This window comes from Trachymyrmex cornetzi, unplaced genomic scaffold (assembly GCF_001594075.2).
Source record: "Trachymyrmex cornetzi isolate Tcor2-1 unplaced genomic scaffold, Tcor1.1 scaffold4, whole genome shotgun sequence".
Taxonomy (NCBI): domain Eukaryota; kingdom Metazoa; phylum Arthropoda; class Insecta; order Hymenoptera; family Formicidae; genus Trachymyrmex; species Trachymyrmex cornetzi.
The window spans coordinates 726,419-739,765 of NW_017298743.1; the positions used below are offsets into that span (position 1 = coordinate 726,419).

The 13,347-nt window shown below is 34.2% G+C and overlaps 2 protein-coding genes across 3 annotated transcripts in view; one reads left to right on the forward strand and one right to left on the reverse strand.

Moving 5' to 3' along the window:
* The window catches only part of LOC108764178 (cyclin-dependent kinase 4), a 15,866-nt gene extending 10,736 nt beyond the window's left edge, over positions 1–5,130 (reverse strand). The window contains exon 1 of one of the 2 annotated variants that reach the window (XM_018512270.1): positions 4,830–5,130. The gene's annotated coding sequence lies outside the window, so the exon portion shown is untranslated. Of the gene's footprint in view, positions 1–1,386; positions 1,827–4,829 lie in introns of those variants that run through there. The other variant, XM_018512269.1, reaches the window with a different exon arrangement.
* A 4,395-nt stretch (positions 5,131–9,525) lies between these two features.
* On the forward strand, positions 9,526–10,131 carry LOC108764172 (uncharacterized). Its single transcript, XM_018512257.1, has 2 exons — positions 9,526–9,739; positions 9,879–10,131. The coding sequence occupies exons 1-2, from the start codon at positions 9,526–9,528 to the stop codon at positions 10,106–10,108; spliced, it is 444 nt and encodes a 147-aa protein (XP_018367759.1). The 3' UTR covers positions 10,109–10,131.
* Positions 10,132–13,347: the final 3,216 nt, after the last annotated feature.

Consider the following 13,347-nt stretch of genomic DNA (forward strand, 5'->3'; position numbering starts at 1 on the left):
AGGCCGTGCTGTGGGTCAGGCTGTAGAACAACCGAGTCTCGCCACGCCGGTCTCAACGGATCCGATCAGTTGACGGCGGGCCCTCGAGCGGGTTGGCCGGTTTCCGAAGGGATTGTTCGCGGCTGCGTTCTTTATGCAGTACTCTCTTTCTCTCTCTCTTTTTCTTTCCCTCTCTCTTTCTCTCTCTACAGCTGCCGTCCGATTTTCCAGCTCAAGCCACGATCGGATTACCGGAGAATAAGCGCACTCCGTTGCTCCAAAAAACAAGGGAAGGAAAGAGGGGATAAGACCGCGAAGATAACTTGAAACTTTGGAGCTTTGAATTTACTTGCACTTTGAGTGGATACGATTTTATGTTGGTATCTCGAGCCTAAGATTATTGTTAGTTCTAATCAAGTTGAATAAAATATTTCGTAAGTGCTATACTCTTCGTCGAATGATTGTATAGACTGTCATATTTTGCACTGTTGAGATATTTATCTAAATTTTTACAAAGTTTATTATTAATATATTAGAAAGTGGAAGATATATCGAGTCCTCTTTGATATATCTTGGTTTAAATGACCGAAGAGCGTAATTTAATATCAGGATAAGTGTATTTAAATGTTGCAGATTTCTGTACCCTTGAATTACACGAGGAGAATTGTATTGACACATGATGCTATTTATAGATACACGCCTTTCGCGAGCGAATGCGGACTCGTGTGATCGATAGAGACGATATTTTCAATCTTTCGCGATTAATGAATTATAGGCACCAAATCCAATCGGTAATTTGTAATTATTGTTACGTGTTCGTTACGTCAATAATATCGTAATTTTTCAAATACACAGTAACGCGTAGGAAACCAGTTGAAGCATGATCGATCCATGGTCTATTTAATTTATGCCAAACTAATGTCACTATACACATGTTACACTTATTATATGAAGTAAGTATAAATATATATACATACATACAAACAATAAAACTATATAAGCAACAAAATTATATATATGTATATGTAAAAACAATAAAAACTTATCGTTTATCTACCAGGATTTATGTGTAAAAATATTTACATCAAAAGTAATAAATTCTCTTTCGTTTTATTTAAAAAAAAAATAATATTTTCCAAAAAGATTATTATTAATATTAAGCAAGCTTCAAATTTACAAAAAAAGCTTCATTTATAAATCTCATATATTGAAGCTTATTTAATATTAATAAATTTTAGGACACAATATTTCTTTTTAAATATATTCTTCTGTTAATATTGCATTCTTCTTACATTATGTTCTAATCGAAAGAAGTAAAAAAACTGACTAAAAAGAGAGAGAAAGAGAAAACAAACTCATAATACTGAAGAGCAAACAGAGTCGATATTCGCCCGTATATATACTTACATATTTATGGCCGCAGTAAGTGATCCCTAAAGCGGACGGCGCGTCGTTTAAATAGGCTTTACAAGCGGCGGAGAACGTGTAATTTTTCGTCATCCCGCGGAACCCTAGTTTGGGAGGCGCTGGCTGGGAGAGAAAGGGAGGCACGCCGCTGTTTCGAAGACCCAGAGTCTCGTGAATCGTGTTTCGGAAGAACGAGACGCGCGCCCGCGCCGGAGCCGATGTATACGGTGGCCCGTTCGAGTTACTGAATGACCGCGCACGCGATACGCCATGGATTTATATATAAACGGAGGAAGATTACAATTTCCTAGAGATACGTGGAAACGCATGACGTTTCGATGTGTAGTAGTACCTGCCTACGGTAAAGGAATGTGATTCACGACGCTCAATGAGCTATCCCGGAGTAACGCGTCACTCGGTTCAAGTTTGAAAGTATTAGTCGGGGGCGATTCTTGGACGGTATCCAAGCGTGTTGAATGATGTCGGATTCTCTTCTGGGAAAATGCAATTTTACGATCGCGGAAATGCAGATTACGAACGTTCCGGAAAGCGAACCATTTGTCAAATGTCTATCGATTATTCTCAGTGTTATTTCTTCTATCATGAGAACTCGACAATTATATGTATATTATATGTATATTAATTAAAGGGTGCAATATGTTTTGATGAAAATCAAATTGACACTAAGAAATATGTATGCAATATCTCAGGATATACAGGGTGTCTGATAATAAATGTAACGCTATTCATAGAATGAGTTGAACTGAATAAAATACATTCTGTATCATTTCGTGATTCTTGCAATAATTAATTAATAAAGATCTGCGAATAAACGTATATCTGTGCGACAAAAGACAGAAAAAATATTAATCTACATTTTGAAATGGTCTTATCTAAGCAACGTTGTTATATAATAATAAAAACAAGTTAGGCATTATGCATCGTTTTCTGCGTTGACTTCTAACGCCTATATGTTTTTATTATTGGTTTTCAAACTTCGGGAGTCTTTATTATAATTAAGTTATAATATAAGTCAGTAACTCTCTGAGAATTAACAACTTAATTTTTTCCGCAAATTCCATTCAGTAAATAGAGTACTTTCCCATCGTAATGCGACGCCGATTATCGATAAATACAGAGAACGATTACTATCGCGGGGATTTATGTATGTATGTTTATTCATTCTAGGATCATAAATATCTCGTAATTCTTGTTGTTCCGCGAATGATGGTAAAATTCTGCCGAGTACATGCAAATATTAGCATTTAGTCTATAGACATGCACGGGTAACGTGAAACGCTTTACGTTTGCCAGTGACTGTAAAGTATCGTGATTTTCTTAAGTATTGTCTAATGTACTATTGTTTATCCGAGTCATGGCTTATAAGTATAATGAATAATTTACAGTAAATAATTTGCGAGACAGACCTTATATTAGTTGAAGCCATGCATACATTATGAAGTACACTACGCGGTTATGGATTGTCTAAATAAAATTTGGTCTAGATGGGACTATAATAATAACGAGTATTTCATTTCGATGTTACTTTTCAACCTGCCACGTGGGAGTAAGTGAGAGCCGCTCGTTCATTATAGTTTTTATATTCCATCGCGACATTAACGGCGCGTTGAACGATCAGAAACTGCCAGTTCGCCGTAGCCACAAGAAAGACGGGACTTTGGTATCGTCATGCTGGCCGGAGTCGCATGCATATTCCCGGGAAAATTAGCGACGCGACATTACACATTCGTCATCCTGCGCCTGACACTATCACCCACGGTGGGAAGCAGAGGAAGTGCAGCGGTTTCGACGACCGCGCGTGGAACAACCAGGATCTCTCGCCCGTTATTTCGACATCCGCGTTGTCGTAAAAAATCGGAGGTCTGTCGTGTCGTGTCGTGCCGGATCTCGCCGCGCTTTCAGGAGAGTCCTATCGAAGGAAAGGACCGCCGAGAGGAACCCTGATGTACAGTCTACGGAAGGTGCACTGAAATGTCTCTCGTAAGGCCGGAATCAGACTACGCATTGAAGATTGAAATTTGACCAATGAAGACAAAGGAATTTTAGCTCCTATTGTTTTGATTGGTCAAATTTCAATCTCAATCTTCAATACGTAGTCTAATTCCGACCTAAGATCTTCCGGAACGGAATATCTTTCGCTGGAACGTATATAAATGCATTAGCGATATACGGGACTGTTGCGTCGGACAATTTAAAAGCGATCTTTTATATATTATATTTAAATATATATATATAGAAATAATTATCACTTTTAAATATATATGTATACGTACATATATATATATATATATATATATATGAAGAGGGACCGGGGAGTTCAACAGCCGCGTTAGCATGCGGAGGATGCGCGGCGGTTATGCGCTTTGAAGACGAAAAGAGTCGGGATGACGGTCGGTTACGACCCTTCGCAGACCGCTTTGCTAAATAAAGATTATTTACAATAGCGCCGTTCTCTGCGATCCACCAGTGCCAGTGAATGATTTTAAATAAGCAGAAAGCAGATATGATAGGAATCAGAATATGTAGTTTGGTATTCGAAAGATAATTCACAGACTGAGTCATATTACGATTACGGTTTTATCGACGCGACAGTATTGATGTACGATTTTGACATGAAAAATAATAAGATTATTGTTTTGCTTATTGCATTACATAATTACACTCCGTCAAGGCTATACAAATAAAGTTTAATTATCTATCGGTAAATAGGGTCTTCAAAGACATCATTGATATTTATTGTATGAATTTTTATAAATTTAGAAATAAATTTAAATCTCTAAAGAAAATATAAGTAAAATACAGTTCAATTTTTAAGATGGTAGACGTTCGTTGAAGCTTTGACAGGTATATTGGAATTTTTTTCAGATTTTTATATAATCCAGGACAATAAAAAATTAGTTGTTTTTCAACCGCTAACAGAAGAGTTAGAATTTACTTCGCCGTTGCCGGTGAAGGGTTATGAGATTTGTATAAATACCGCTGTGTGAAATGAGACATTATCCACTCGAAAATAGGGGACACGAGATTTCCATGGCATTCTAGTCGGCGCCGGCGCGACAAGGCAGACATCTCGCTAAATGTTTTACCATTCTAACCACTCGTCTTTATCAGTAGCACAAACACGTGATAAACCTCTTAATCAAGCCGCTATATTTACAGACACCCAATTCTATCTCGAAATAAAAGCGAGATAATACGCGTATTATCTTCACACCTCCGCGATGTGCATGTTTGCACGAAACTTTTGAGATTCAATATAAAAAAAAAAATACTCCTACTATACCGTTTTTATCAAGATCAATCACGTTTTGACGAATTTCCTCGGCGATCGACGGTGGTACATAACATTTTGCGAGACGCACATAGGACGAGAAAGTAAAGAGAAAGGAGCAAGGTAAACATTTAAAAAGAAAAGAACGCACCAGTGCAGCTTCACTGCATCCCCGGATTCCCCGGATGCGCTCGGCGCGGCGCGGTGGCGAGACAATAACGCAGGACCACGTGTTTGGCGTTGGACGGATCCGCAGGGCGGGTGGCAGACGTTCCTGGCGAACCCGTCGATCGTCATCACGGCCGTCATCACGGCCCGTCGTCGTCGTCGTCGCTGAAGGCGGCGCCAGGCCGCCAGGTAGTGAGAGGACCCTGCGCTTCTCCTCGCGGCGGGGCCCTCTTTCGTGGCCTTCTCTTTCTCACGCGGCGCTGCGACGAGCGTGTTGCGCGCTCCGAGACATGAATGGAATGCTTCCTCCGGCGGGCGATGCACGCGAGAGACGGCTACGGCTCTGGAATGGAATGGGCAGAGAGGCTCCAGCACGGGTCTGGGCCCAGGAGTGGGGCCGATGGTCGCCGGGCCCTTTGCAGGGCTCGGCCGAAGCGTCAGGGCTGTAGCTATCTTTTGTGTCGGATCATACGTTCGAGCGTGTCTGTACTGTGTCGAAAACGTTGGAAACAGAATTTTTCTAGTAGACACGATTGCAAGAGTAACATAATATCGATGCTATAATTTCGCACTCAACAATGTCAATGTAATATAATACATGGTGTTATACAACGGTTACATTGTTCAGTGCGAGATTATAACATTGTGATATTATGTTACTTTTAATTGGTGTTGACTGAGTTGTCGAGTTAAGTAATAAAATAACGAGAACATAGAAAAAATTTTGGAGCGTTAAAACTTGATCGTGAATGTAATGATAGAATCGGTGGATATCTTCTTTTTTTTGTTGTATCGTAGTATTTCAATTTAATGTGCATGTATATTTTTTTTATTTTTTATTGTGGTAAGCAATTTGTTTAAACAAATGAGTTGACGAAAAATACCCGATTGCTAAACTATAAGCCATTTCTAATCGAGCATGTATAATTATTGCGTTTTTTTAAACATTTCTTTATCAAAGGCAGCATTATTCTTGCAATCCCTTCTAGAATAGCAGACGTTATTATTCGTCAACGAGTCAAATATTATACATATGTCGGCAGATTAAAGGAGGACCTTTGCTAATTTTCGAAATTTATGATAGAGCGTTTCTTCAGCTTGGAATTCCGCAGCACTTTGATCGCTTTTTTTGTACTAAAGTATACATTTTATGACATGGCTGTGAAAGAATCACTAGTAAAACGCGCAAGATATAGGTTCAACATTTAATTGGGCCTGTATTTCTGTTGGCTTCACTTGTGTTCGAATTTCCGGCGTAAGAAAGTATGTCGTTGTACTCTCTATACGTGATCAGAATTCGTAGTGGTAAGGGCAAGGCGTTCTGCGTCGAAGGTATAGGGTTAAAGAATCCGATATGCGTCGTGTTATTGATTGACCTAAATGTACATTTGATTTCTCGTCGATAGTCTGACTTAAATGTTTTTTCTTTTTTTTCATTGACAATCATAATTGAAGACATTATTAATAACAATACTTAATTTTTTAACGTGAAATATTTAAACGTAATTTTGCAGAAATGTTGTATATTTTATAGAAATATTAAAAATAGCATAATTTTAATACACGTGTGGTTAAAGATACAACATCTAATCAACCTATTTATGTGGTTGAATTGCTTAATTTCAAAACAAACAGCATACATATTAACGTATACACTTAGTAAATAATAAATAAAATTTGGGTCAAATTTAATATTTCTTGTTTAACTCCATTATTTTAGTTAAATAAGAGCAGTTGCGATCTATAGGAATGATTAAAAATAATTCGAATTGGACAGAATTTAATTAATATTGTGAATTTAACAGTGTAACTCAAGTTTTTTAGTTCGCAATTAAAAACATACTATAAATGGTCAAGAAAATTACTGTTGTATCTATGAATGACTAACACTGCATCTATTAATGATTAGGAGACTTTTCATACTCGTCATTCGGTTATTCGAGCAGCTTGCGCGGAATTATCCCGCGTGACGAACCAGTGATGCATCTAACGCCGCCCGTTTCTATAAGTGTAGTAACACAGTGACGCATACTGCAACCAGATGACGTATGAATCAATGATCATTGTTGTCGCCCAACGAGCTACTGTACTTCATATTGTCTTGCGGCTACAAATCGGAAAGGCGATTGACAATCAATTAAAATCCAAATAAGAGCGAATAGAAGATATTTCTTTGTTACTTGTCTTTACGAATTATAGGCATCATTATTATGATTTTTCTTATTATCAATCAATAAGATATTATATTTATAAATAACAGTTTATAAATTTTGAATAATTTTTTTATGTAAGAAAAAGAAACTTTTTTAAACGTATTTTGGGGCGTTGAGTTCTAATCTGCCGCCAGAAAACTTTATCATGTCGAATTTTTAAGATATGGCGTTTTTTTCCGAATAATGTGAGTGCAACATGTGATAAGCAAGGCGAACGTTTTTACTAGTAAAATTTAGTGATAAATGACAGATGTTATCAGTATTAGGACGGAGACGTGCTAGGCGATTACTGGATTCTAATATGTGAAATCGATCTAAATTCATATAAAAAAACAAAAATTAAACGCTTAACCCTTCTAATTTGTTTTTTTATTTCAATAAAATTTATATATATTTGAAATGTGTATGTTTAAACCTCAAAAACCAAATCTAATGAAAATATTTCGATGACAGATTCGGCTGAGTATTAAAAATTATTCTAGAAGTAAACTTCATATGTTCTTACATAAAACCTTAAATTAGTATAATTAATTTTAAAAATGCTCATTTTCGCGTGATCCTTTTAGTTTTATTATTGTTTCAAGTAGCACAATGAGAAGTTTGCAATTATTAAGAATGTTACGTCTCGTAGGATAATTAAAGCAAAGAGAATTAGATAGCGAGTCCTTTAATCTTTGTAGCAATGGATGATGCTATACGTAACACATTCCACGTAGAAAATACCTGGCGACTGTAGAAATAGAGAGAGGGATTGAGTTCCGTTACGTGGCGTATAATGAGGACCCGGTGTACCGACAAAGTAACTATTTTTTTTGCTGTAGGTTCTCATTAAATTATTCAAGCCACTTAGAAGGAGAACGCACATTTTACTTGTAGATCGTTTCTGAGAATGCACACAGTGGGAATGGGGATTTAATGTGTATTTTGTTTTTGAATGGAATTAATTTTCTATTTAATCTCTCTTCGAGTCTATCGTTTTCATTTAATCGACAATTGAAAATTGAGGAAATAATTATTAATCTTAGTACACACTCTAATATAGAAAAGTATAGTAAAGAATTAATCTTAGTACACACTCTAATATAGAAAAGTATAGTAAAGAAGTATATGATTCTTGATCGATACAAATCATTCTCAAGTATTTTATTTATTACAATTAACTAAATAGCCGAAGAAATAGTTTCCGCAATGATTAAATGTGAAAATATATCAGGATGCTTTCAAACAAAAATAATCGAGAAGATAATGCTGTAAGGCTGTCTTGACGTTGCACTAAGAAACACCTGGAGGCCATCTACACCTGGTTGCTTATAGAGCTTCTTTCATCGCATTTCGGCGATATTTCGAGAGGGACAGAGACAGCACAATGAACTGACTGTAGTCCTGGGAAACACGTCGATATGCACTTCAGCTTCTTATCGATCTGCTGAAATAATGCTTTAGTATTTTTGTTTCACGTTGTGATGCAAGTAAATTCTTGCGAATTATTTGTAAGACTGAAGCAACTAAACTTGAGATATGCGATTTTCATTTCTTGAATCGTAGTGCGATATGTATCTGGTTTTTAATCACAAAATCGAGATACGATTTAAAATCGTGCCTAAGATTAATATTTGCTATACAAACAATTCGACTAAAGCACAGTAAAAAAGAACAGATATAATTTTCTATTTCGAGAGGGATTTTTTTCTTTGAAAACATATTCCAAATTTTAATAGGGATTTTTTAATGTTATTATATTTTAAAAAATGCTTTTGTATTTGTTGTGTTCTAACAATTATTTTTTATTATTCAGCTGGCACTGTTCTGAACTTATCAAAGATTTTTAATACAACAAAAATGGACAGTTGAACAAATGTATAATATATACATATAAAAAATCACGATAATGTATCGCATTTATTGCGATTTTTAAGAAAGATTGCAATTGCGATGGACAATTTTGAAAATCGCGCGTTCCTAACTAAAACATGGTGTTATTCGCCAAAATATCACGCTAAAAAATATATAATTTAGCCAAGTATATCTCGCTTTGAAAAATGGAGAGCCAGGCAAAATGTCAGCGAGCACATCGAGTTGAGGTACGATAAAAAATATATCCGTATACTGTACGCAGTATAGAGCAGAAAATTCATTTCGTGAAGTAAAAAAAACCATCAGGATTACCGCCCGCACTCACTTCAAGGTGTGACCTTGCACCTATCTCGCCAACATACACCAATTTGACACGAGGCCGAGTGTGCTCATTGGCACTGCCGGTGTTTTCCTATGCAACGTACGGGAATAGGACGCGGTTAGTAGTTCCTTTATTTTCGTTCCAGCGCGGACCGAACAATGGGGGATCTAAATTGGGCAAAAACCAGTCCGGTGTCTAGTTTGGTGAGGTCGGAGGCATTCTGGTGCACAGTGGGACCAGGAGCAGCGCCAGGGGGTTAGTGCAAGAGGCAGGAAAGGAGATGAAAAGAGATGAAGGGAGAAGGAAAAGGAGAGGGAGGCACGTCGATAGTCTCACAATGCAGCCAAGTGAGCCAAGTCGCACAAAGCGACCGGGTAGGATCTGCGATCGATCCAGTCGAGACCGTTCCGAATGTCCTCGGAACTCGCGAGCGACTGGCTTTGTGGATAAAAGTGGCAATTAACACAGCGACAGTGAAAGAATGTTCCATGCTTATACCACCCGGTTAGTTCGTTGCACCCTTAATCAGTTATGACACACGAAATTTGTCTTATTTTTTTACTTTTTCTTACCGCTTTTTTTTTGTACCCGTGAAATTGTTTCCCAATATGATGTTCACAGCATCGTTTTTTTTGGCTCACAGCTCGCGCCAATGCAGCTGTTCCTGGAAGAATATACTATCCGGGTTGGTCGACGTTTAGGGATGGACGTGTCGGAATGTGGATCTTTTCGGAAGGAGGATGCGCCGGACGAGCGTGTGAGCTATGTGTGTCGGAAACAGCAGATATCTTCGCGACAAAGATTATTTGTCAAATTGATTATGTCAGAAATGATAAGCGGCAATTTACAAAATTAATATGTTATTCAAAATGAGCTGTAAATATTAACGCTTAACAGTCACAACAATGAAGATGGATGAATTAATTCGAAATCGAGAGAGAGAGAATTTATGTATTATGATTACAAAAGAAAACAAATTATTAAAAAGTATAATATATAGACTATCACTTCTATTACGTGATGTATTGAACAGCTTTATAATGTAACTCTAGAAGTCTGTTTTTAATTTCATTTAAAAAATATATAAAGGATTAATATAAATATATGAGATATGATTCTAAATACACTTAACGCGAAATAATACACTGAAAGAATGATTTTACTGAAAACATACAGATTTGGAAATAATTTTGATAAACATATTTATATAGAAAACTCAAGCATGATAAGCAATACCGTAAAAATTTTAATATTTTAGTAACCAACTGGAGTGCTCCCACATAATTATTTTGATAGTCCAACAAAATTATTTTCATATTCGTAGCTAAATTAATAGATACTTCAACAAACTCGTTCTTTCCACGTATGGAGTATATTTAAAAAAATAAAAGTGATAATATATATATATATAAAATACGTGATTTTTTCGATTTTGTTCGAGTTAATTAAACATGCATTCTTCCATCCTCTCTATTTCATTCTAGAGACCAATTATCAGTGTCCAACAAGACCGCGTTCTTCTACGGCCTCTTAATTCTCTTTTTCGTTTTTTTTAACTTGATAACTTCGTCTGGTTACTCATCTTGCACTTGTCTTATTTTCTTCCATGTCCGGATGCTCGTTTTGGCTATCATCGACACGACGACGCTTAAAACGTCTACAGTAATTGTGCGCCTGACGCAGATGACAACGTCGTTTATGCTCCTCTCGTCTCGATTGAGCGTATAATAAAATAAAATTTTGACGTCCGACCAATCTTTTACGATCTATCACATCGATATTGCAAGCCGAATTATCCTAGCTAGATTGTTTATGGCAAAACTTTATGATAATGTCATATATTTTTAAACATATTTACATTTTCTAAAAATAAATGTTAATAAAAGTATCAATTAATTATTTTTCTCAGAAATTTTTTTCAAATTAAAAATATTATTTGAATATAAAGATTGTATTATTGTAATTCTTTGTTGTATATATATTTTTGTGGCTGTTATAATAGAGTAGGTAATATATAAATAAAAATATTTTTAAATATATAACATTTTTTGTCAAGTATATACTTAATAGGGTTTACATATTTATACATACATATTTCTACTGATATTCACTAATGGTAGACAAGAAATTCAACTTGTCAGTTGAGTTTGTAATACATTTTGATATATTAATATAATATCCATATTTGATATATATATATATATCAAGTTAATATGAAAATATATCAATGTATTTCGTATCTCTTATTATTGTTATAAATAAATAATTAAAAATAATATTTACTTTATTTTTAATTATCTCAAAGATTATAATCATTTTTATTGATTGAACGTAAATTTCCTAACTGAAATATTTTTTTATATTAGCTATATTTATGGAATTAAAATTTGATTTTACAAAAATAGAAATACACATGTCAATGTATTCCACAAACTATTTTTTATACATACATATGTATGTATATATTTTATATATGTATATTTTCACCTTTTAATACATAAAACAAGAATATTGAGAGATGCAGATGCGTGTGAAAAAAATTAACGTAATTTAGGAGTCTAAAAAGAAAAATAAAGTACGATTCGGAGTAAGCACGTTTGTACAATACGTATGGTAAAGAAGCTCGGATAGTATATATATTAATTCTTGAATAGCTCTGCAAAGGGCGCTGCAGATTTCTTTCTGTACATAAATGCCTCAAGGAAAAGAGTTCCATGTGTTAAAAGGAGAGATAGTCTACCATTTTAGAATTTTATTAAGATTTTATATGTGTACATTTTTATTTTATTTTATATTTATAAAATTATTATTTTCTCCTTTTATTTTTATGCAATAAACATACACTTCATTTATTAATAAAAAGGTATGCATAGTTAATCATTTTCTACATTATCAACTAATGGTTAGAATTGAGAAAAGGTCTGTTTTCTGTAGCTAAAATATCATTCCCAGCGCAGCCATAACATTTCATGCTACATATTTTAAATTTAAGAAATAAACATAAATTATTCAAAATGTGTAAAGTATTAAAAAAATTATTCAAATTATTTAAACTATGATATAAAATTAATTTAAGTTACGTAATAATATAAGCGTAGAATTTATTTATTTAATATTATTAAAAATTGTTATGCCAAAAATCAATACGCTATATAAATAAAGTACATATGTTTCATGAAGTATTTTAAAATTAAATTCAAAGAATTAAAAATTTCCAATTTAGAAACAAATGTTTCTCTTTCTGTCATATCAATTTAAGAAACTGTTCCAATTTAAAAAAAAAACGTATTAAACATTTATTACGAAATATTGTTTCTTATTTTATTTTGTATTTAAATGTACAAATTCAAATAATATAATTAAATAAAAATAGTAAAAAAGATTATTTATATATATCTTGCAATCAAATATGATTAAAAATAATTATATGATATATTGTAGTTGTATGATATATTACACGTAATTCTTGTGAGCACTATGTATTTTATGAAATTGGAAACTGTATGTACATTGTTCTTCAGCAGAAATAATACGGATGTGATAGTAAATGGTCATATATTTAAATATGACGACATGGATAAATATATCTAATGAGCATGAGCGAGACTTTACTCCCACTCACGCAAAGATAATTTTCTTCTTATATTCTATTTTCTTCTTTCCGGATGAGAATCAGTTACTGACCGAGTAATTTCATGCGTACTTGGCCAGGGGGCTATCCGTTATATAGAAATGCAATTTTAATTCTTCGTGCACCGTATAGTGCAATGCGGACAATCCCACTAAAGTTCGAGTAGTGATTTATAGAAACGGGTGTGTCGCTACGTGAGGTCATAGATGAATAGATCCTGATTATTGATAAAATGTGTTTAAATATCATTAAAAATATTTTTAAATCATTCGAACCTTGATTTCCTTATTCAATTTCTATTTAAATGTACGTTAGAAATTTGTAATATTATATAACTTTTGCATTAATTTTTCATGCTATAGTATAGTAGAACAATTAATATTAAAGAATTTTTTATTTAATAATACGTAATTTAATGTAATAATAAAAAATAGAGAAAGGGATATAAAAACATAATATCTGTAATTCAGATATATTATTA